The sequence below is a fragment of the Anomaloglossus baeobatrachus genome, chromosome 6, assembly GCF_048569485.1.
Source record: "Anomaloglossus baeobatrachus isolate aAnoBae1 chromosome 6, aAnoBae1.hap1, whole genome shotgun sequence".
NCBI lineage: Eukaryota > Metazoa > Chordata > Amphibia > Anura > Aromobatidae > Anomaloglossus > Anomaloglossus baeobatrachus.
Window position 1 is genome coordinate 45,450,597 of NC_134358.1, and position 21,895 is coordinate 45,472,491.

The 21,895-nt window shown below is 48.7% G+C and overlaps 1 protein-coding gene across 2 annotated transcripts in view; it reads left to right on the forward strand.

The window, feature by feature from the left end:
• FAM91A1 (family with sequence similarity 91 member A1) overlaps positions 1–21,895 on the forward strand; it is a 194,358-nt gene that overhangs the window by 81,007 nt on the left and 91,456 nt on the right. For both annotated transcript variants that reach the window (XM_075352899.1, XM_075352898.1), the window contains exons 15-21: positions 4,349–4,475; positions 4,753–4,901; positions 6,344–6,478; positions 6,640–6,753; positions 8,267–8,339; positions 9,079–9,231; positions 11,157–11,261. In XM_075352899.1, the coding sequence (XP_075209014.1) occupies positions 4,349–4,475; positions 4,753–4,901; positions 6,344–6,478; positions 6,640–6,753; positions 8,267–8,339; positions 9,079–9,231; positions 11,157–11,261 (856 nt within the window). The remainder of the gene's footprint in view (positions 1–4,348; positions 4,476–4,752; positions 4,902–6,343; positions 6,479–6,639; positions 6,754–8,266; positions 8,340–9,078; positions 9,232–11,156; positions 11,262–21,895) is intronic.

Consider the following 21,895-nt stretch of genomic DNA (forward strand, 5'->3'; position numbering starts at 1 on the left):
GTCCCAAGCGGCATCCTCCAATCTCCAGGCTTGTAGCTAGATCCATAGTTGCAGTGGGAGATGGAGCTGCACTTAAAGATGCCACTGACAGACAGATGGATCTCTGGTCTAAATCCATCTATGAGACTGTCGGCGCACCGTTGGCTCCAGCATTCTCACCCTTGGGGCACTCCAAGCTATTTCAGCTTGTCTTACACAGATTGACACGGTTACACGTACATCTGTGCCGCAGGTGGCATCCTTAACCTCTCAAATGTCTGCATTTGTTTCTTACGCGATTCAGGTTGCCCTAGACTCTGCGAACCGTACGGCAGTAGCCTCCGCTGCTCCGTGTTTTTAAGCAGAGCCTGGTCTGCTCGTTAAGTGAATGGAAGGCAGATTCTGCTTCCAAAAAAGGTTGCTTAACCAGTTGCCTTTTTTCTGCTGACCGACTGTTTGGTGAGCGTTTGGATGTAACCATTAAACAGTCCAGGGGTAAGGATTCATCCTTTCCTCAGCCCGGACACAACAAACCCCAACAGAGCAGGAGGCAGTCGTGGTTTCGGTCTTTTCGAGGCTCGGGCAGGTCCCATTTTTCCTCGTCCAATGTGGACTCAAAAGGATCAGAGGAGCTCAGATTCTTGGCGGGCTCAGTCACGCCCAAAAAAGAGACAGTCTGAAAACCCGCTTCCAAGGCGGCTTCCTCATGACTTGCGGCCTCCTCTCTCCGCATCCTCGGTCGGTAGCAGGCTCACCCGCCTTGGCGATATTTAGCTGCCATAGGTCAATGACCGTTGGGTGTGAGACATTCTGTCTCACGGGTACAGGATAGAGCTCACTTCTCGTCCTCCAACTCGATTCTTCAGAACTTCTCCACCTCCCGGCCGAGCCGCTGCTCTTCTGCAAACAGGGTGCACTCTATAGGCAGAAAGAGTGATGACCCCCGTTCCTCTTCAGGAACAAGGTCACGGTTTTTACCCCAAATTATTTGCGGTGCCTATAAGAACGGGCCGTTCCGTCCCGTTCTGGATCTAAAACTGCTCAGCAAGCTCGTGGACACCAGGCGGTTCCGGATGGAATCCCTCCGCCATGTCATCGCCTCAATGTCCCAAGGAGATTTCCTAGCATCATTAGGCATCAAGGATGCTTATCCACACGTGCCGATTGATCCAGAGCACTAGCGTTTCTACGCTTCGTTATAGGAGACGAACACCTTCTGTTCGTAGCTCTACCTTCCGGCTAGCGACAGTCCCACTGGTCTTCGCCAAGGTCAGGGCAGCAGTAGTCACAGTCCTGCACTCTCAGGGTCACTCTGTGATCCCATATTTAGACGATCTACTTGTCAAGGCACTCTCTTAGGAAACATGCCGACACTGCCCGAACGTTGCGCTGGAGACTCTCTAGAGTTTTGGGTGGATCATCAACTTTTTGAAGTCAGATCCGACCCCGACCCTATCGCTAACATATCTAGGCATGGAGTTTCATACTCTCTCAGCGATAGTGAAGCTTCCGCTAGACAAACAGCATTCACTACGGGCTGCAATCTCTTCTTTAAGAACCAGTCGCACACATTGAGACGCCTCATGCACTTCCTACGTAAGATGGTAGCAATGGAGGCAGTTCTTTTCGCGCAGTTTCATCTGCGTCCACTACAATGTGACATTCTCCGCCAATGGGACGGGGAGTCGACCTCCCTCAACAGAGTCGTCTTTCTTTCTCAGGCGGCCAAGGAATCTCTACGGTGGTGGCTTCTTCCCACCTCATGGTCAAAAAGAAGGTCCTTCCTATCCCCATCCTGGGCGATAGTTACGACAGACGCGAGTCTATCAGGGTGGGGAGCAGTTTTTCTCCACCACAGCGCTCAGGGTACGTGGACTCAGCAAGAGTCCACCCTTCAGATCAATGTTCTTGAACACAGAGCAGTGTATCTTGCCCTACAAACCTTCCAACAGCAGCTGGACAGCAAGCAGATCTGACTTCAGTCGGACAACTCCACAGCGGTGGCATACATCAACCACCAAGGAAGAACGCGCAACCGGCAAGCCTTCCAGGAAGTCCGGCAGGTTCTGATGTGGGTGGAAGACACGGCATCCACCATATCCACAGTTCACATCCCAGGCGTGGAAAACTAGGAAGCTGACTTCCTAAGTCGCCGGGGTGTGGCCGAAAGGGTATGGTCTCTTCACCCGGACGGGTTTCGGGAGATCTGGCGCCGCTGACAGAGGCCGGACGTCGATCTAATGGCGTCACGGCACAACAACAATGTGCCAGCTTCATGGCACGGTTTCACAATCATCGAGCTCTGGCGGCAGACGCCTTAGTTCAGCATTGGTCGCAGTTCCAGCTACCTTATGTGCCACCTCTGGCATTGTTGCCCAGAGTGCTGCGCTAGATCAGGACCGACTGCGGCCGCGCCATCCTCGTCGCTACAGATTGGCCGAGGATGTTGTGGTTCCCGGTTCTGTGGTGCCTCACGGTAGGCTAACCGGGGGCACTACCAGACCAATCAGACTGGCTGTCTCAAGGGCCATTCTTCCATTTGAATTCTACGGCCCTCAACCTGATGGTGTGGCATTGAGTCCTGGAACCTAGTGTCGTCAGGATTACCTCAGGACGTGGTTGCCACCATGAGACAGGCTAGCATACCAACGTCCGCCAAGATTGACCACAGGACGTGGAAGATATTCTTATCTCGGTGCTCGGCGCAGGGTGTTTCTCCCTGGCCGGTTGCATCGTCTATGTTTCCTTCCTTCCTGCAATCTAGGTTGGAAAAAGGGTTGTCGCTCAGTTCCCTTTAGGGACAAGTCTCAGCGCTATCTGTATTTTTTCAGAAACGACTTCCTCAGGTACGCACGTTCCTACGGGGAGTTGTCGTCTCAGCACTCCGTACAAGCGGCCGTTAGAGCCCTGGGATCTGAACAAGGTTCTAATTGCTCTCCAGATGCCGCCTTTCGAGCCTTTGAAAGAGGTCTCCCTTCCCGCTTTTCTCGGGAAGTGGCCTTCTAGTAACGGTCTCGTCTCTTAGGAGAGTTTCCGAGCTAGCAACGCTCTCATACAAATCTCCCTTCCTGGTCCTTCACCAGGACAGGGTAGTTCTGCGTCCGATTCCGGAATTTCTCCCTAAGGTGGTATCCCACTTTCATATCAATCAGGATATCACCTCACCTTCTTTGTGTCCTCGTCCAGTCCATCAATTTCAGAAGGATTTGCATCTGTTGGTTCTGGTGAGAGCACTCAGGTTCTACTTCCCGCATGGCGCTCCTGCGCCACCCGGATGCACTCTTTGTCCTTGTCGCTGGTCGGCGTAAACAGTCGCAAGCTTCTGAATCCACCCTGGCTCGGGGGATCGAGGAACCAATTCTTGAAACCTACAGTTCTACTGGGCTTCTGGTTCTCTCAAGGCTGAAGGCCCATTCTACCAGAGCCGTGGGTGCATCCTGGGCATTACGGCACCAGGCTACGGCTCAGCAGGTGTGTCAGGCACCTACCTGATTGAGTCTGCATACTTTTACCAAGCATTTTCAGGTGCATACCTACGCTTCGGCAGACGCCAGCCTAGGTAGATAAGTCCTTCAGGCGGCGATTGCCCACCTGTAGGAAAGGGCTGTTTGACGGCCCTATCACGAGGTATTCTTTTACCCACCCAGGGACTGCTTTTGGACGTCCCAATTGTCTGGGTCTCCCAATTAGGAGCGAAAAAGAAGAAGGGAATTTTGTTTACTTACCGTAAATTCCTTTTCTTCTAGCTCCAATTGGGAGACCCAGCACCCGCCCTGTTTTCTCGGGGTTTTTCTGTTTTTTTCGGGTACACATGTTGTTCATGTGGTATGGTTCAGTTCTCCGATGTTTCCTCGGATTGAATTGGTCTTTAAACCAGTTATTGGCTTTCCTCCTTCTTGCTTTGGCACTAAAACTGGTGAGCCAGTGATCCCACTGGGGGTGTATAGCCAGAAGGGGAGGGGCCTTACACTTTTAAGTGTAATACTTTGTGTGGCCTCCGGAGGCAATAGCTATACACCCAATTGTCTGGGTCTCCCAATTGGAGCTAGAAGAAAAGGAATTTACGGTAAGTAAACAAAATTCCCTTCTTTCCAGTACACTGTATGGTAAAACTCATGGTTTCATTTAAAACTAGAACTCGTCCCGCAAAAAAACAAGCCCTGATATGGAAAGATTGACGGAAAAATAAAAAAGTTACGGCTCTCTGAAGAAGGAGGGGGGGGCCCGGAAAATCGCCCCGGGGTTAAAAGGGTTGATCCTTGCCAAAGTGCACCAGCATTACCGATACCTGATGGTTTCAGTTTCTTCCGCCGCTATGTCAGGTAAGCTTATTTTTTCCTTGGGTAACGTCGCTGTCTGTTCCCCGCAGGTACAAAGCACGGGGGAAGGAGAGGCTCAGAGGTACTTTGATCATGCACTCACTTTACGAAACACCATCCTCTTCCTGCGGCACAACAAGGAGCTCATTGCTCTTCCTGAACAACAATCGCAAGCAGGTAAGAAACGCGTCCGGTGTCCTCCACTCATGGCAGCAGAAGTTTACTGTACTGAGGCGTACGATTGGGTCCGCTGAGACCTTAACATTAGAAATTTCAATCATTTGCTTCTTCCGTATATTAAAAAATATACACATTTGCAGGATAATTTACCCGTGAAAGTTGTAGACCCTGCAGCGTCCGATCTCTTCTTACCACAGGCATCTACGCCGGTGACTTGGTATCATAAAAAGACGTCCTAAACTGTAGAAAAGCGTCACGATAATTTTGTGCACAGGTTTGCCGCTGGATCTGCTACGATGTGAAAGTCTCCTCGGCCTGGACCCAGCCACCTGCAGTCGAGTATTGAACAAAAACTACTCCCTTCTGGTGTCTATGGCGCCACTCACCAACGAGATCCGGCCGATCAGCAGCTGCACACCCCAGGTGGGAATTACCTCTCCTTCACTCCCTACATCCGATCGCTAGCTCGCTCACGTCACCTAAACCTTGAAAAACTCTCTAGCGTTCGACCTTTTCTTACCGTTGTTTCTGCAAAAACTCTAAGGCTATGTTCACACAGGGAGTTTTTGCAGCATTTTTAGCTGCATATCCATGCTAATAAAACACTGCTTTTTACAGTCCCAGCAAAGTCTAAGATTTCTGAAATCTCATGCACACACACATGAGATTGACTGTTTTGAGAAAATACCTGCGTTTTTGCAGCGGTTTTAAAATAATGAGCATGTCAAGTCTTTGCAGCTTTTTTGCAATGGTTTTGCATTGAAACAACCCACTTTGTAGAAAAACATCTGCAAAAACGCCACTAAAAAGCTGCGACAAAAGCACACGAAAATCGCAAATGACTCCAAGGAGATTTCCTGCCACAAGATCAGGTTTAGGTCAGGAAAATAAATGCTGCAAAAATGCCATGTGTGAACATAGCCTTACTGTCGCTCTTATGCATTCTTGTCTGGTCTATTGCACCTGTGTAGGAATTGTTCTCCCTCTTATTAAACACTCCCCTCTCCAATCAATCCTGAATGCAGTGGCCAGGATCATATTCCTCTCCAACCACTACACTAATGCCTCCACTCTGTGCCAGTCATAGCACTGGTTACCCCTCTGCTCTGTGCCAGTCATAGCACTGGTTACCCCTCTGCTCTGTGCCAGTCATAGCACTGGTTACCCCTCTGCTCTGTGCCAGTCATAGCACTGGTTACCCCTCTGCTCTGTGCCAGTCATAGCACTGGTTACCCCTCTGCTCTGTGCCAGTCATAGCACTGGTTACCCCTCTGCTCTGTGCCAGTCATAGCACTGGTTACCCCTCTGCTCTGTGCCAGTCATAGCACTGGTTACCCCTCTGCTCTGTGCCAGTCATAGCACTGGTTACCCCTCTGCTCTGTGCCAGTCATAGCACTGGTTACCCCTCTGCTCTGTGCCAGTCATAGCACTGGTTACCCCTCTGCTCTGTGCCAGTCATAGCACTGGTTACCCCTCTGCTCTGTGCGTGTCATAGCACTGGTTACCCCTCTGCTCTGTGCGTGTCATAGCACTGGTTACCCCTCTGCTCTGTGCCAGTCATAGCACTGGTTACCCCTCTGCTGTGTGCCAGTGATAGCACTGGTTACCCCTCTGCTCTGTGCCAGTCATTGCACTGGTTACCCCTCTGCTCTATGCCAGCCATTGCACTGGTTGCCTATCTGCTACAGAGTACAATATAAACTTAGCACTCTCATCCACAAAGCGTTCCACAGGTCTGCACCGCCCTACATCTCCTCCCTCATCTTTGTCTATCACTCTATAGCTCCCTATAAGGATTTTTTAAAACCGGTCAGCAAAAAACAAACCGTATTTACCCGCATGATGAATTGTCTGTTTTTTTGCAGCACATTGGGCCGGCCATCCCTGAGGTCAGCTCCATTTGGTTTAAGCTCTACATATACCATGTCTCTGGCTACGGACCACCATCACTCCTGCTGACTAAGGGAACCAGACTCCGCAAGTTACCAGATGTTTTCCTGGTAAGCCTCATAAATGTGAACCCGCATCCAGGATAAAAGCTTTTACTCCTCCCCAATGTGTTTTTGTTTTTGTTTTTTTTGAGAGGGGACGCACAATCCCCACACACATCACCGTCTGCTCTGGCTCTATGTGACTCAATCTGAACAGATGTATTTTATAGGCCTACGACCGGTTACTGATCACATCCTGGGGGCATGATCCCGGCGTGGTCCCTACATCGAACGTCCTGGTGATGCTGAATGATGCGCTGACCCACTCATCCGTTCTCATTCAGGTGGGTCCTTCTCCCATTGGTGTAACCAAGAACCACTCTGTGCCGTTGGTGAGTCTGTGAGGGACTCTTGACCCCGCGTCTGCCTGAATCCTCTTTGACCCCGCGTCTGCCTGACTCCTCTTTGACCCCGCGTCTGCCTGACTCCTCTTTGACCCCGCGTCTGCCTGACTCCTCTTTGACCCCGCGTCTGCCTGACTCCTCTTTGACCCCGCGTCTGCCTGACTCCTCTTTGACCCCGCGTCTGCCTGACTCCTCTTTGACCCCGCGTCTGCCTGACTCCTCTTTGACCCCGCGTCTGCCTGACTCCTCTTTGACCCCGCGTCTGCCTGACTCCTCTTTGACCCCGCGTCTGCCTGACTCCTCTTTGACCCCGCGTCTGCCTGACTCCTCTTTGACCCCGCGTCTGCCTGACTCCTCTTTGACCCCGCGTCTGCCTGACTCCTCTTTGACCCCGCGTCTGCCTGACTCCTCTTTGACCCCGCGTCTGCCTGACTCCTCTTTGACCCCGCGTCTGCCTGACTCCTCTTTGACCCCGCGTCTGCCTGACTCCTCTTTGACCCCGCGTCTGCCTGACTCCTCTTTGACCCCGCGTCTGCCTGACTCCTCTTTGACCCCGCGTCTGCCTGACTCCTCTTTGACCCCGCGTCTGCCTGACTCCTCTTTGACCCCGCGTCTGCCTGACTCCTCTTTGACCCCGCGTCTGCCTGACTCCTCTTTGACCCCGCGTCTGCCTGACTCCTCTTTGACCCCGCGTCTGCCTGACTCCTCTTTGACCCCGCGTCTGCCTGACTCCTCTTTGACCCCGCGTCTGCCTGACTCCTCTTTGACCCCGCGTCTGCCTGACTCCTCTTTGACCCCGCGTCTGCCTGACTCCTCTTTGACCCCGCGTCTGCCTGACTCCTCTTTGACCCCGCGTCTGCCTGACTCCTCTTTGACCCCGCGTCTGCCTGACTCCTCTTTGACCCCGCGTCTGCCTGACTCCTCTTTGACCCCGCGTCTGCCTGACTCCTCTTTGACCCCGCGTCTGCCTGACTCCTCTTTGACCCCGCGTCTGCCTGACTCCTCTTTGACCCCGCGTCTGCCTGACTCCTCTTTGACCCCGCGTCTGCCTGACTCCTCTTTCCCCGGTGTCTGTCCAATGAGGAGGCTGGAGGCGTGTCTCAGACTACCTCCGACCCCCTGTACACATTGTAGCTAATGTGTAGTCACAGCTCAGCTGCGCCAACCCAAATTCTGATAAAGCTGCAAGATGTCAGGAAATTAAATGTCAAGTAATAGTCCCCTGGACGGACTGGTTTGCATATTTTTGAGGGTGTGACCGGACTATTGCTTAAAAGGGTCATCCAGCATTGTTTTCCTTTTTTATTAGCTTCTCGGGCCTCCCCTAATGTATATGTCATTAACTACCCTTAAGACTTGTATAGATTACGGGAAGAGCCAAGAAAGGGAAAGTCCAGGGGCCTATATCCCACCCCAAATCCCCTTCACCTAATGGTATATATCCTTTTTATAGGGGCACGGGATGCACGGGATGGGAGAGACTGCACATGTTCCTTTCCCCTTTGATGAATCGGAACTACAAGGAGGTAACAACTTATCAGAATATTTCCCTTTTTTTTTTTTTTTGCATTGTCGATGCTGTACTATGATATCAATACGTAAAAGAAACAAACATTAGAGGAACAGTTTACAGAATTCACTAGACAATCTGCATGCGTTATTAAACAGATCTGAGACCTGATGAAGCTGGTGTACTTCCTCTAAAAATCCACGTCAATATGGCTGTATAATCCTTTAGAAAATGTAATCCATTCCTCGCCTGAGTGACAGCTCCTCAGTGTCCCTCCTTCCTGCTGCGGCTGAGATCTGACGCTGCTCAGTACAAGCTGCACTGTCAGGCCGGCCGGGCAGAGACTGAATAATACACTTGTGAGTAGTGCTGAGCCAATACTAAATATTCAGGTTTGGGTTATTCATACCGGATACCTCGTACTATTCCGGGATTCTTCACGAACAACGAACCTAATGCATGTCAATGGGGAAACCAAGCAGGTGTCTGCAGGATCTGACTACAGAGAAATTGTTGTCTGTTACCATGGAGATGCATAGTTCTGCATAGGAGCTGTGGAACGAAAATTGTAGGAATTCACTATGCGTTTATTGCAGAATTATATATTTTTGTAGGGTTCTTGGAAAGAAACAAGAACTCGCTGGAAGGCTCTTTATGATTCTGTTTTGTTGTTTTTTTTTTTGTTTTTGTTTTGTTTTTTTATCCCATGTGATCATAGCATGAAAAGACAAGTGTCTCCTTCTGCTTATCCCCAGATTTCTCCAGTCACAGTATGGGTGTCCACAGAGCTTTACAGGTCTTAAGGAAGAGGATAGACCTGGAGCACTTCTGCGGGTACATCACAATGCTGAACCCCAGCAGCCATCACATCGGCCAGAGGAGGCTGAGCGACGCATCTGACGGGAAAGGTAACTCTGCCCGATCTTATCTGTGTCCTCCCTGTGGTCATCTAGGGCTTGGTTTCTTTGCCTCTGTGTGGATTGGATGGGTTGTTCCTGACATCTAGTGAAAAACTCATGTCGATAGCTCCTTTAGAAATATATTTACTTATAAAACTGGTGACGTGTTCAAGTACTTGTTTCACCCCCGCCTTGAAACCAGATGTTTCCCTCCACTCTCTCTATAAAGACACATCTGCAGGTTTTCACTCCGCTCTCTATAAAGACACATCTGCAGGTTTTTCCCTCTGCTCTCTATAAAGACACATCTGCAGATTTTTCCCTCCGCTCTCTATAAAGACACATCTGCAGGTTTTCCCCTCTGCTCTCTATAAAGACACATCTGCAGGTTTTCCCTCCGCTCTCCATACACACACCTGCATGTTTTTCCCTCTGCTCTCTATACAGACACATCTGCAGGTTTTTCCCTCCGCTCTCCATACACACATCTGCATGTTTCTCCCTCTGCTCTTCTATACAGACACATCTGCAGGTTTTTCCCTCCGCTCTCCATACATCCATACATAAATCTGCATGTTTCTCCCTCCACTGTGTATACAGACACATCTGCAGGTTTTTACCTCTGCTCTCTATAAAGACACATCTGCAGGTTTTTCTCACTATCTGACATGAAATCACAATAAACCGTCCCCATTTTATTTCAATTAGGAACCAACATTATTTATATTTGCCAAATGCCAGAATAATGAGAGAGAGAAGGTTTTAAGACATTTTTATTACTTTCTGCAAATTAAAAACTTTCCTTCCTTTTCATTAGTATTTGTTGACATTGTCCTTACTTTGTGACTTAGGTGAAACTTTTGGATCTTCTCACAATAGTTGGTGGAATTTGGGGTGATTCCTCCTGACAGAACTGGTGTAGCTGAGCCATGTTTGTAGGTCGCCGCTCGCTCCGGCCTTTTCAGCTTTGCCCATAAATTTTCAATAGGATTGAGATCAGGGCTTTGTGATGGCCACTCCAAAACATTGACTTTGTTATCCTTTATCCAGTTTGTAGCCAGTTTGGCAATAGCTTCGGGTCATTGTCCATTTAGCAGACCCATTTCTGCCCAAACGTTAAGTTTTTCAACACATTGTATCTGTCTCAAAATATATCTAAAAATACAACTTGTCCTTAAAATAAAAAAAGCTATCTTTTGACTATGCTGAGTCTTGGAGCGCATAAATAAAAAAAAAAATGGTTGCATCCTTGTTTACCTGCTGCCGTTCACTTCATGGGACAACAGTGGACTCTGCTTTTCCCAACAAAGATATCAATTAGTAAAATAAAATACATGCCACATTTTTTAAATGGATCCTTCTAGTTACTGATGGCTTTTCTGTGGCATCCATCAGAGTCATCCAGGTTATACTTCTCGGCATATACCTGTCATCATGTAAGCACCGGTGATGCACTGGTCTCTAGTAACCGGAATTAGGATTTACCTATTTAGATGGGGGAACAGAGCAGAACGTGTCTTGTAGCTTCGACAAAGATGCCGAACGATTCTGCTGAGTTTCTGTGACCTTATTGTATTAGGACTTAATCGTGAAGGGTAAAGATGGCGCCCTGTCACTTTAGAAGGAGTCTTATCAGCATAAAATGACTGTTCAAACCAAGCACAGGAGCTAGGTTGGACCAGTGGTGAAGCTGAAGAACAGGAGGGTGCACCTTCCACATACTTGTTTTCCACCCTTCTCTGGCTCCTATAAAGGTTTATCAAGGACATGACAGGCAGAGATGGATGAGAAGGTGCCTGATCTGCTCGGACACAGGGTGCTCTGTGCTTGGTTTGATCAGTTACTTTTGGTGGCACCCTCCCTTTTGGGTGACTTTACTGTTTAGCATATTATTCATCTAGGACCCATTGTTCGTTGTTCATTGCTCCCCACAGATGAGTCGTGTCTGGCGTTGGGCTCTGAAGTCAATGGCAGCACTGAGTCTTTTGAGCTCGTCGTTGAAGAATTTGCAGTGGAAGGCGGACAAAAAGCCACCGAAGGTACAGACTGTAATTTTATTATTTTATTTTTTTTTAATTATTGTTATTTATATATATATTACAGTCATATGAAAAAGTTTGGGCACCCCTATTAATGTTAACCTTTTTTCTTTATAACACTTTGGGTTTTTGCAGCAGCTATTTCAGTTTCATATATCTAATAACTGATGGACTGAGTAATATTTCTGGATTGAAATGAGGTTTATTGTACTAACAGAAAATGTGCAATCCGCATTTAAACTAAATTTGACAGGTGCATAAGTGTGGGAACCCTTATCAATTTCTTGATTTGAACACTCCGAACTACTTTTTACTGACTTACTTAAGCACTAAATTGGTTTTGTAACCTCATTGAGCTTTGAGCTTCATAGGCAGGTGTATCCAATCATGAGAAAAGGTATTTAAGGTGGCCACTTGCAAGTTGTTCTCCTATTTGAATCTCCTATGCAGAGTGGCATCATGGGCTCCTCAAAACAACTCTCCAATGATCTGAAAACAAAGATTATTCAACATAGTTGTTCAGGGGAAGGATACAAAAAGTTGTCTCAGAGATTTAAACTGTCAGTTTCCACTGTGAGGAACGTAGTAAGGAAATGGAAGAACACAGGTACAGTTCTTGTTAAGCCCAGAAGTGGCAGGCCAAGAAAAATATCAGAAAGGCAGAGAAGAAGAATGGTGAGAACAGTCAAGGACAATCCACAGACCACCTCCAAAGACCTGCAGCATCATCTTGCTGCAGATGGTGTCAATGTGCATCGGTCAACAATACCGCGCACTTTGCACAAGGAGAAGCTGTATGGGAGAGTGATGTGAAAGAAGCAGTTTCTGCAAGCACGCCACAAACAGAGTCGCCTGAGGTATGCAGAAGCACATTTGGACAAGCCAGTTACATTTTGGAAGAAGGTCCTGTGGACTGATGAAACAAAGGTCGAGTTGTTTGGTCATACAAAAAGGCGTTATGCATGGAGGCAAAAAAACACGGCATTCCAAGAAAAGCACTTGCTACCCACAGTAAAATTAGGTGGAGGTTCCATCATGCTTTGGGGCTGTGTGGCCAATGCCGGCACCGGGAATCTTGTTAAAGTTGAGGGTCGCATGGATTCAACGCAGTATCAGCAGATTCTTGACAATAATGTGCAAGAATCAGTTACGCAGGGGATGGATATTTCAGCAAGACAATGATCCAAAACACCGCTCCAGATCTACTCAGGCATTCATGCAGAGGAACAATTACAATGTTCTGGAATGGCCATCTCAGTCCTCAGACCTGAATATCATTGAAAATCTGTGGGATGATGTGAAGCGGCTGTCCATGCTCGGTGACCATCAAACTTAACTGAACTGGAATATTTTTGTAAACAGGAATGGTCAAATATACCTTCATCCAGGATCCAGGAACTCATTAAAAGCTACAGGAAGCGACTAGAGGCTGTGATTTTTGCAAAAGGAGGATCTACAAAATATTAATGTCACTTTTATGCTGAGGTTCCCATACTTTTGCACCTGTCAAATTTTGTTTAAATGCGGATTGCACATTTCTTCGTCGCTCCATTGGGAGACCCAGACGATTGGGTGTATAGCTACTGCCTCCGGAGGCCACACAAAGCATTACACTAAAAAGTGTAAGGCCCCTCCCCTTCTGGCTATACACCCCCAGTGGGATCACTGGCTCACCAGTTTTCTGCTTTGTGCGAAGGAGGTCAGACATCCACGCATAGCTCCACTGTTTAGTCAGCAGTAGCTGCTGACTATATCGGATGGAAGAAAAGAGGGCCCATATAGGGCCCCCAGCATGCTCCCTTCTCACCCCGCTGGTGGTTTGTAAGGTTGAGGTACCTATTGCTGGTACGGAGGCTGGAGCCCACATGCTGTTTTCCTTCCACATCCCCCTGAGGGGCTCTGAGGAAGTGGGATCTTACCGGCCCCAAAGCCCTGAGGCCGGGCTCCATCCACAGACCCATTGAACCTGCTGGATGTGGAGCGGGAGTGCCGTTCAGGGACAAGGCCCTGCACCATTCAGGTACTCTGTGTCCCCGTACACACAGGCACAGCACACTCCAGACTTGCTGGGTGTGCTAGTGCGCCGGGGACAGTAAAGGGTTACAGTCACTGCAGCCTAGATGAGTGACTTTATGTATGGGGAACTACCGCGCCGGACGCTCGGGAGCGGCGGCGCGGCTGGGACTTGTAGTGCGCCGGGGACTTAGCGCCGACCGCGCTTTTACGGCGGCGGCGCTTATAAATCCAGTCCCCGGCTTTTGCGGCCTAGCTCCGCTTCGTTCCCGCCCCCACCCTGTCAATCAGCAGCGCCGAGGGCTGGAGCCTTATTTACATGCTCCAGCCCTCTCACTGGACACTGTGGGACGCCGGTTTCCCGCTCTGACTTGGGGGCACGCCCACGGCCCGCCCCTACTCACACGAGCTGGAGAAGACGCCGGCAGCCATTCCTGCAGTCCGAGCTGAGAGATCGGACTCTGGGCAACCAGGCACAGGACTAGGGCGACCACACACCCGCTTATAGGCGGGCGGTAAGCGGCACCTGAAGTGCTGACCCCACTAAATACCGCAGTTGTCCATTTGTATTTTTATGCTTACACTGCATAGGTCGCTATCTTTGGCTATATGCCCTCTTAGATGGCGACACAGCAGCAGGAAAGCAGGGGTGCTACGGCACGGGCTTTCTATGCTGCTTGTATTGCACGTACTGAAGTGTTCATGTGTATTATGCTTGTATGCTATACACTGCACTGTACGGTCGCTAGTCTGGGCTATTTTCGCCTAGAATGACTAGACTACAGCAGCAGAAATGCAAGGGTGCTGAGGCACAGGTTTTTTTCTATGCTGCTTGTATTGTAGGGGTTGCAGCGTTCATTTGTAATTATGCTTGTATGCTATACATTGCACTGTATATTCCCCTAGATGGCTAGTCTACAGCGGCAGACAAGCAGGGGTGCCAAGGCACAGGCTTTCTATGCTGCTTGTATTGCATGTGCTGCAGTGTTCATTGTACTTTATGCTTGTATGCTATACATTGCATTGTACGGTCGCCATTCTTGGCTATGTCCTAGATGGCTAGTCGGCAGCAGCATATAAGCAACACAGGCTTTCGATGCTGTTGTTACTGCATGTGATACTGTTCCACGGCACTGAACCCCATTGTGTGCAATGCTCCCCTGGAGCACTTGGTCAGCCGGGGTCTCTACTAGACGTGTACAAAGGAACCACCTGTCAACCCTGTCCAAGGACAGGGATGGAGTTGCAATGGGATAGAGACTTGCAGTCCGGACAGGCCATGGGCAATCTGGATCATTGCTCCCTGGCCACCCTCATTGGGAATAAAATCGGTGCTCCGGGGGGGGGGGTCCCAGGAGGCTCTCTGTATGATGAGGCAGACGTAGCTCATCAGGACTTTGATCCTGACAACGCTCTCAATCCGGATACACCGGATGGTGACGCCTTAAGGAATGATCCTATAGCGTCCATCAATGGAATGTTGGATCTTTCTCCCTCAGCTCCCCCAGCAGAGGAGTCAGCTTCACAGCAGGAGAAGTCCCATTTCAGTAGCTCAAACGTATATTGAGTATTTTTCTGGCCACTCTGACTTCAGAGAAGCAGTCCAGGAACACCACGCTTACCAGATAAGCGTTTTCTCCAAACGTATTAACGATACACGTTATCCTTTTCCCCCTGACGTGGTCAAGCGCGGGACCCAGGGTCCAAAGGTGGATTCTCCAATCTCCAGGCTTGCGGCTAGAGCTATAGTCGCAGTGGAGATGGGACTTCACTTAAAGATGCCAGACAGATGGACTCTGGTTGAAATCTGTCTATGAGGCTATCGGCGTGTCGGTTGCTCCGGCATTTACAGCCGTATGGGCACCCTAAGTTTTTCAGCTGTTCTTGCACAGCTGGTCTTGAGCATATGTACATTTGTGCCGCAGGGGCGTCCGTAACCTCGCAATGTCTGCATTGCGACTTACCCTATTAATGCTGTCCTGGAAGGACAGTAGAGGTTTCGGTCCTTCCCAAGCTCGGGCAGGTCCCAATTGTCCTCGCCCAGAAGAGCTGAAAAGCCTCAGAGGGGCTCAGTTTCCGGGGGCTCAATCACGCCCAAGGAAGGCAGCCGGAGGAACCGCTACCAAGGCGGTCTCCTCATGACTCTCAGCTCTCTCATCTCTCCGCATCCGCGGTTGATGGCAGACTCGCTCGCCTTTGGCGACATTTAGCTGCCACAGGTCACAGACCGGTGGGTGAGGGACATTGTGCCCACGTGCACAGGACAGAGTTCTGTTCTCGTCCTCCGACTCGATTCTTCAGAACGTCCCCACCTCACCACCGAGCCGATGCTCTTCTGCAGGCATGAGGAGTGGTACTCCCTGTTCCTCTTCAGGAACAAGACACGGTTTTCCTCCAATCTGGTTGTGGTGCCGAAAAAGGATGGCTCTTTCCGTTCCGTTCTGGACCTAAAACTGCTCAACAAGCACGTGGAGGCCAGGCGGTTCCGGATGAAACCCTCCGCTCCGTCATTGCCTCAATGTCTCAAGGATATTTCCTAGCATCAATAGACATCAAAGATGCTTATCTTCACGTGCCGATTGCTACAGAGCGCCAATGTTTCTCTATCGTTTCATTGGGGGACACAGAACCATGGGTTATGCTGCTGTCACTAGGAGGCTGACACTAAGTAAACATAAAAAAGTTAGCTCCTCCCTAGCAGCATACACCCCGAGCCGGAGGCGGGCTCAGATCAGTTTTTAGCTTAGTGTCGTAGGAGGCTGATGTGGGCCGTCTCGGCCCCCCTCAGCCATGTATGTTTTTGCGCTTTTTTATTTTATTTCGGCGCCGCTCATCGCTCTCATACCTGTCGTCTTCTTCTCTGCAGGTATTCGCTTCACTCATTCTCCGCAGCCCCGTGGGTACCGCTCCCCAGGGTCGCAGGGGCTTGAGACTTCGGGGCCCTCTCCCCCGCCCGTCCCCGTGGTACCACTCCCGGGGGTGCGCGTGTGGGCAGGTTGTTTTGTGGGCACCCCTGATTCGCCCTGAGGTATCACCCCAAAGGGCGTACAGGGGAATACAGCAGGGATGGAACCTCAGCAGCGTTTGTGATAGATGGGGCCCTGTCACGCTGCCTTCTCCTGATAGGGGGCTGTCTACCCCCATCATGATGCCTACTACCCTGCCTTCAGCACGCTCTCCCCCGGAGCCTTCCTGGACGAGCAGCGCTGTTCACAGGCAGGGCCAGGGAGCTCTGCCTGCACCGCATCCATCGCTGAGCCGGCGCCGCCGATTGCAGGTAGGATCCGACTTCCCTGCTCTTTCCCCCGGCCCCCTCCATAAATTTAGTCCCCGGCTTCGGCCTAGTCGCTCCTGCGTCCTAGCCACGCCCCCGCTGCATGCTATTGGCCGCCGGTCGTCTCCCTCTGTACCTCCCACTGCTCTGCCTCCTGGCAGATGGTGGGGGCTGTGAATCCTCCAGACTTTTCGCGCCGGAATCCTGCTCCTCCCCCAGCCTCCTCCAGCGTCCCCTCTCCATTTTAGCCTGCCTCTGGTCCCCTGAGGCTGCAGCACGCCGGCGTTCTGAGTTTTCTGGCCAGCTCATTCCTGGACTCCACTTCTGGACTGGTGGGCAGCACGCAGGACCTGGGTAAGCTCTGCTCCTAAGGAGTAGCCCTCACTAGGTAGCATTCTCTGAGTTTAGGGACGAGTTAACCCTCTCCTGTCTCCTTCCTAGCAGCCACCAGGGAGAGTACCTGTGTGCACCATGCCTAAGGCTAAGCCCACCCAATCCAAGCAGGCCCCCTTTGCACTATTTTTTGCATGCTCCTCCTGCAGCTCCAAATTTTCCCAGGGTCAGGACGCCCCACTATGCTCCGTCTGTTCTACAGACGCGCAGCCTCCGCAGGACTCCGCGGCCGACGCTTCTGATACCGCAGACGCCACAGCGCCATATGCTGCAGGGCCCTGCGTCCCACCCCCCCCGACTGGCTAGCGTCCCTGTCCCAGTCCGTAGATTCCCTCTCTGAGGCTTCTCGGACCATCGCGCAAGCTCCTACGCCTGCTGCCGACGCTCGCCCAGATTCCCGCAGACCCGGCGCAATTGCCCCCGGAGCAGGTGAGCCCCGTTGCAGGGTCCTCCTCTGCTGCTCAGAAACGGACCCGCCGGGTCTCGTCCTCAGACTCTTCCCAGGTTTCACCTTCATCCCCAGGTCCAGACCGTCAGTCCTCCAGGGAGGCTTCTGACTGCTCCGAGGATGATTCCGATGCGGTACCCCTACAGGACTCAGAGCAGGCGGCCGATATTCGGCACATGGCATTCTTGCAGTCAGGCCTAGATGCGGGTCTCTCGCTCGCAACACTAAAGGGCCAGATATCGGCGTTATCAATCCTGTTTCAGAAGCCACTGGCCGCTCGTTCACAGGTTAAGACCTTCATCCAGGGAGTAGCCCACCTGGCACCGCCGTACCGTCGGCCTCTAGAACCGTGGGACCTTAATCTAGTCCTAGGGTCACTTCAGGGCTCCCCATTCGAGCCCTTGCGAGAATCTTCCCTGTCTCACCTGTCTTGGAAGGTGGTGTTTCTTGTTGCCATCACTTCTATTCGCAGGACGTCAGAGCTGGCAGCTCTCTCTTGTCGTTCCCCCTTTTTGATTTTTCACCAGGACAAAGCGGTTCTCCGGCCAGATCCCGCTTTTCTCCCAAAGGTGGTCTCCCCGTTCCATCTTAACGAGGAAATCATCCTTCCATCCTTCTGTCCTGGCCCCTCTCACAGCTTGGAGAGGTCCTTGCACACCCTGGACCTAGTGCGTGCACTTAGAATTTATGTCTCCAGGACCGCGCCGTTCCGTAAGTCAGATGGTCTGTTTGTTCTCCCTTCTGGTCCCAAGAAGGGTGAATCGGCATCCAAGGCCACAATTGCCAGATGGATCCGTTCCGCCATATCAGAGGCCTACCGGATTCGGGACAAGTCTCCGCCGCGGGGGGTAAAGGCGCACTCTACCCGCGCAGTGGGCGCCTCTTGGGCGATTAGGCATCAGGCGTCGGCCGACCAGGTCTGCAAGGCCGCCACCTGGTCTAGCCTGCACACCTTTACTAGGTTCTACCACGTTCACACCCAAGCATCGGCAGATGCTATTTTTGGGAGAAAGGTCTTGCAGGCAGCAGTTGCGCACCTGTAATAGGGTGGCAGCATTCAATTATAGTGCAAGCCCGCCGAGGGAGGTTGTTGTTGTCTGCCTCTGCGGGTTTTTCTATATGGGAGAGAAAAGGCGCAATAGGGTCTTACCCGATATAATGGGCAAACATAAAAGAAGTGATGCACTCACCTGATCGGGTTGTGCCAGTCACAACACCATTGATAGCAAGAATGAGCGCACAAGCGGTCCAGCAGCAGCCCTGCTACACAGGAGGAACATCAGAAAAAAACTGGAGAAAAACAGGTTTTTTGCCGCGCTTGAAGACCACAGACATTGATGTCGGAACAGATGATTCTTTTATTGTTTCATTCCTACGCGTTTCGGAGATCCAAACTGTCTCCTTCTTCAGGGAAAGAATTTTACAGGGGCCAGGGAAGAATCCTTTTAAGAAGCAATGAAAAGGGGAGGGGAGACAAAGAGGAAAATCCCTGCCCATGACGTCAGCTCACCATGTGTTGCAGAGCGATGACTCATGGCCACATGGAGTTTAGCCTCATCAAAGGTCACACTGAAAAAAACATATACATATATATACACATATCATACATGAATCCAAAAAAAGAATCAGAAGACTATCAGAAAAAGCCAAATGTAGCTGAAAAAAACATATTAAAATAAAAACATTCATATACATATGAATCTATGCAAATACATATACATATAAAAACAAAAACTAGACATACATTAATATAGACCCAAGAACAACTTCTTTTTTGTGAAAAATCACTAGCTGCTTCACAGTCATTACTATGACTGAAAAGACATTGCACTGTATATGGTGACAGCGTATGTACCTGCAGGCTAAATTATTAAGATCCCCATTTAATGATATTTATCATTCCTATTGTTAACCTTGTTAGTTAAAACATAGGTTTTAATAAAGCAAAAAGGCATTTACAAGAGGGGTGATGAAACGTGTATCTGGAAAAAATAATAAATAGATCTGAAAAATCAGAAAAAAAGGAAAAAACTTTGTGATATATTGTGCGCATGCGTAAGGAAGGAGAAGATCCTCTTACCATGAGAGGTGAAGTGAGTTCAAGCCGTGAGAAAAAAGGCAGCGCGCAAGCGCGCTGCACATGGAAAGAAGCAATATCCTCACAAGGAGGTCAAATGAGTTCAGAAGCGTGGGAACTGACTGTAGCGCGCGTGCGCATACATATCGTAGTTCCACAGCAAACTGAAAGGGAAAAAAAGGGAATACACATAATCGTGCCATAAAAATGAATAACATGATGGCGGGGGATGAATGGAACGGGACCTTGCCCGACCGTGCAAAAAATAAGACAATTCAACAAAAGAGCGAACGAAAAAGAAAGAGTGCGTTTGAACTTGAACAAGGGGAAAGCATTCCAAGTGACAAAATAGATGAATATACAAAAAAGCAACCTTCGTATGACAAACAAGGCAGTAAGCGGATGACAAGGAGGGGAGAAAATAAAAAATTATTATGAACACGCAGTAATATCTATACTGACTCAATATTGAAAGGACATTAAAAAAGCATGAACAAAAAGTAATTATATGTATATATACATCAGCCAGTACATGAAACTATAAAATAAAGTATTTATCACATTGATGTCTGCATATTTTGAGCAGAGGGGGAAGGGGCACGGATTAAAAAACATCTATATTTTATTGACATCTGGAATATACATTAGGAATTGAAAAAGTGAATATATATATATATATATATAAATATATATAAAATATATATATAGAAAAAATATATATATAAAAAAATATATAATATAAATAAATAATATAATATAAAAGTGTACAGAAAATGTGGAAATATAGAGGGGGAAGGGGCACAGATTGAAAACCATCTATATTTTATTGACATCTGGAATAAACATTAAAAATTAAAAAAAAATATATGACAAAATATATATATATATGAAAAATGATATATATATAAAAAATATATATGTGCACAAAAAATTGTTGTGGAAATATAGAAAACTTTTTTTTTTTAAAAACATATATATACCGTATATAAATTTAAAAATATTTTTTTATTTGGAAAAATGATGGACTAAATTAGAAAATGATAAAATAGATGCAGACATCAAAAAGTTACTAGGCAACATACAGCAGATTCATCTAAAGATTAATAAGATTAATAAAATTGATAAAATTAATAAAATAAATCAGTGACTTCATTAAGACCGAAAGGTTTAAGAGTATTCAGCCTGTGTATCCAATAGGACTCCTTTCTACTGAGGGTTTCTGCTCTATTGCTGATGCTAGAAGGAACTTGCTCTATGGGTGTAATTTTAAAAACTAAATTCTTATTATGAACAAGCGTGCAATGTTTGGACAACCCATGCTTTAGGAAGCCAGTTTTAATATTAAAACGATGGGAATTTAATCTGTTGTGAAGTTCCTGACTGGTTCTACCCACGTACTGTTTCCCGCAGACGCAATCCACCAGATACACTACATGATCAGACTGACATGTTAAATGCCCTTTTATTTGAAAGAACTCAGAGGTTCCTGGAGCGCTAAAGGTGGTCCTACCGTGATTTATGCTTTTACAACACAGACATTTTTTTATACCGCATCTATATGCCCCCCCCGTAACTGGAACACTTCTTTTTTGGCTCAGTATTGGTGCTCTGAGTCTACTGGGGGCCACAATAGTTTTAATAGTGGGTGCTCGTCTGAAAGTGACTCCAGGGGTTGGAGGCAACACCGGGCTCAGAATGGGATCCTTTTGTAGGAGAGCCCAATGTTTAGTCAGGGTATTCCTTATAGTGATATTGTCCCTACTAAACGTGGTAATGAAGTTGCATGCAAAGACACCCTTATTGGCTACCAGCATGGGGTTCAGGGGATCTTTTTTCTTTTTGATGAGATCGGACTGTTTAAATTTAGCAGTCTCCTGATATGCTTTCCGGACTTCAGAGAAAGAATATCCTGAGTCCTTAGTCCGGAAAGCATATCAGGAGACTGCTAAATTTAAACAGTCCGATCTCATCAAAAAGAAAAAAGATCCCCTGAACCCCATGCTGGTAGCCAATAAGGGTGTCTTTGCATGCAACTTCATTACCACGTTTAGTAGGGACAATATCACTATAAGGAATACCCTGACTAAACATTGGGCTCTCCTACAAAAGGATCCCATTCTGAGCCCGGTGTTGCCTCCAACCCCTGGAGTCACTTTCAGACGAGCACCCACTATTAAAACTATTGTGGCCCCCAGTAGACTCAGAGCACCAATACTGAGCCAAAAAAGAAGTGTTCCAGTTACGGGGGGGGCATATAGATGCGGTATAAAAAAATGTCTGTGTTGTAAAAGCATAAATCACGGTAGGACCACCTTTAGCGCTCCAGGAACCTCTGAGTTCTTTCAAATAAAAGGGCATTTAACATGTCAGTCTGATCATGTAGTGTATCTGGTGGATTGCGTCTGCGGGAAACAGTACGTGGGTAGAAC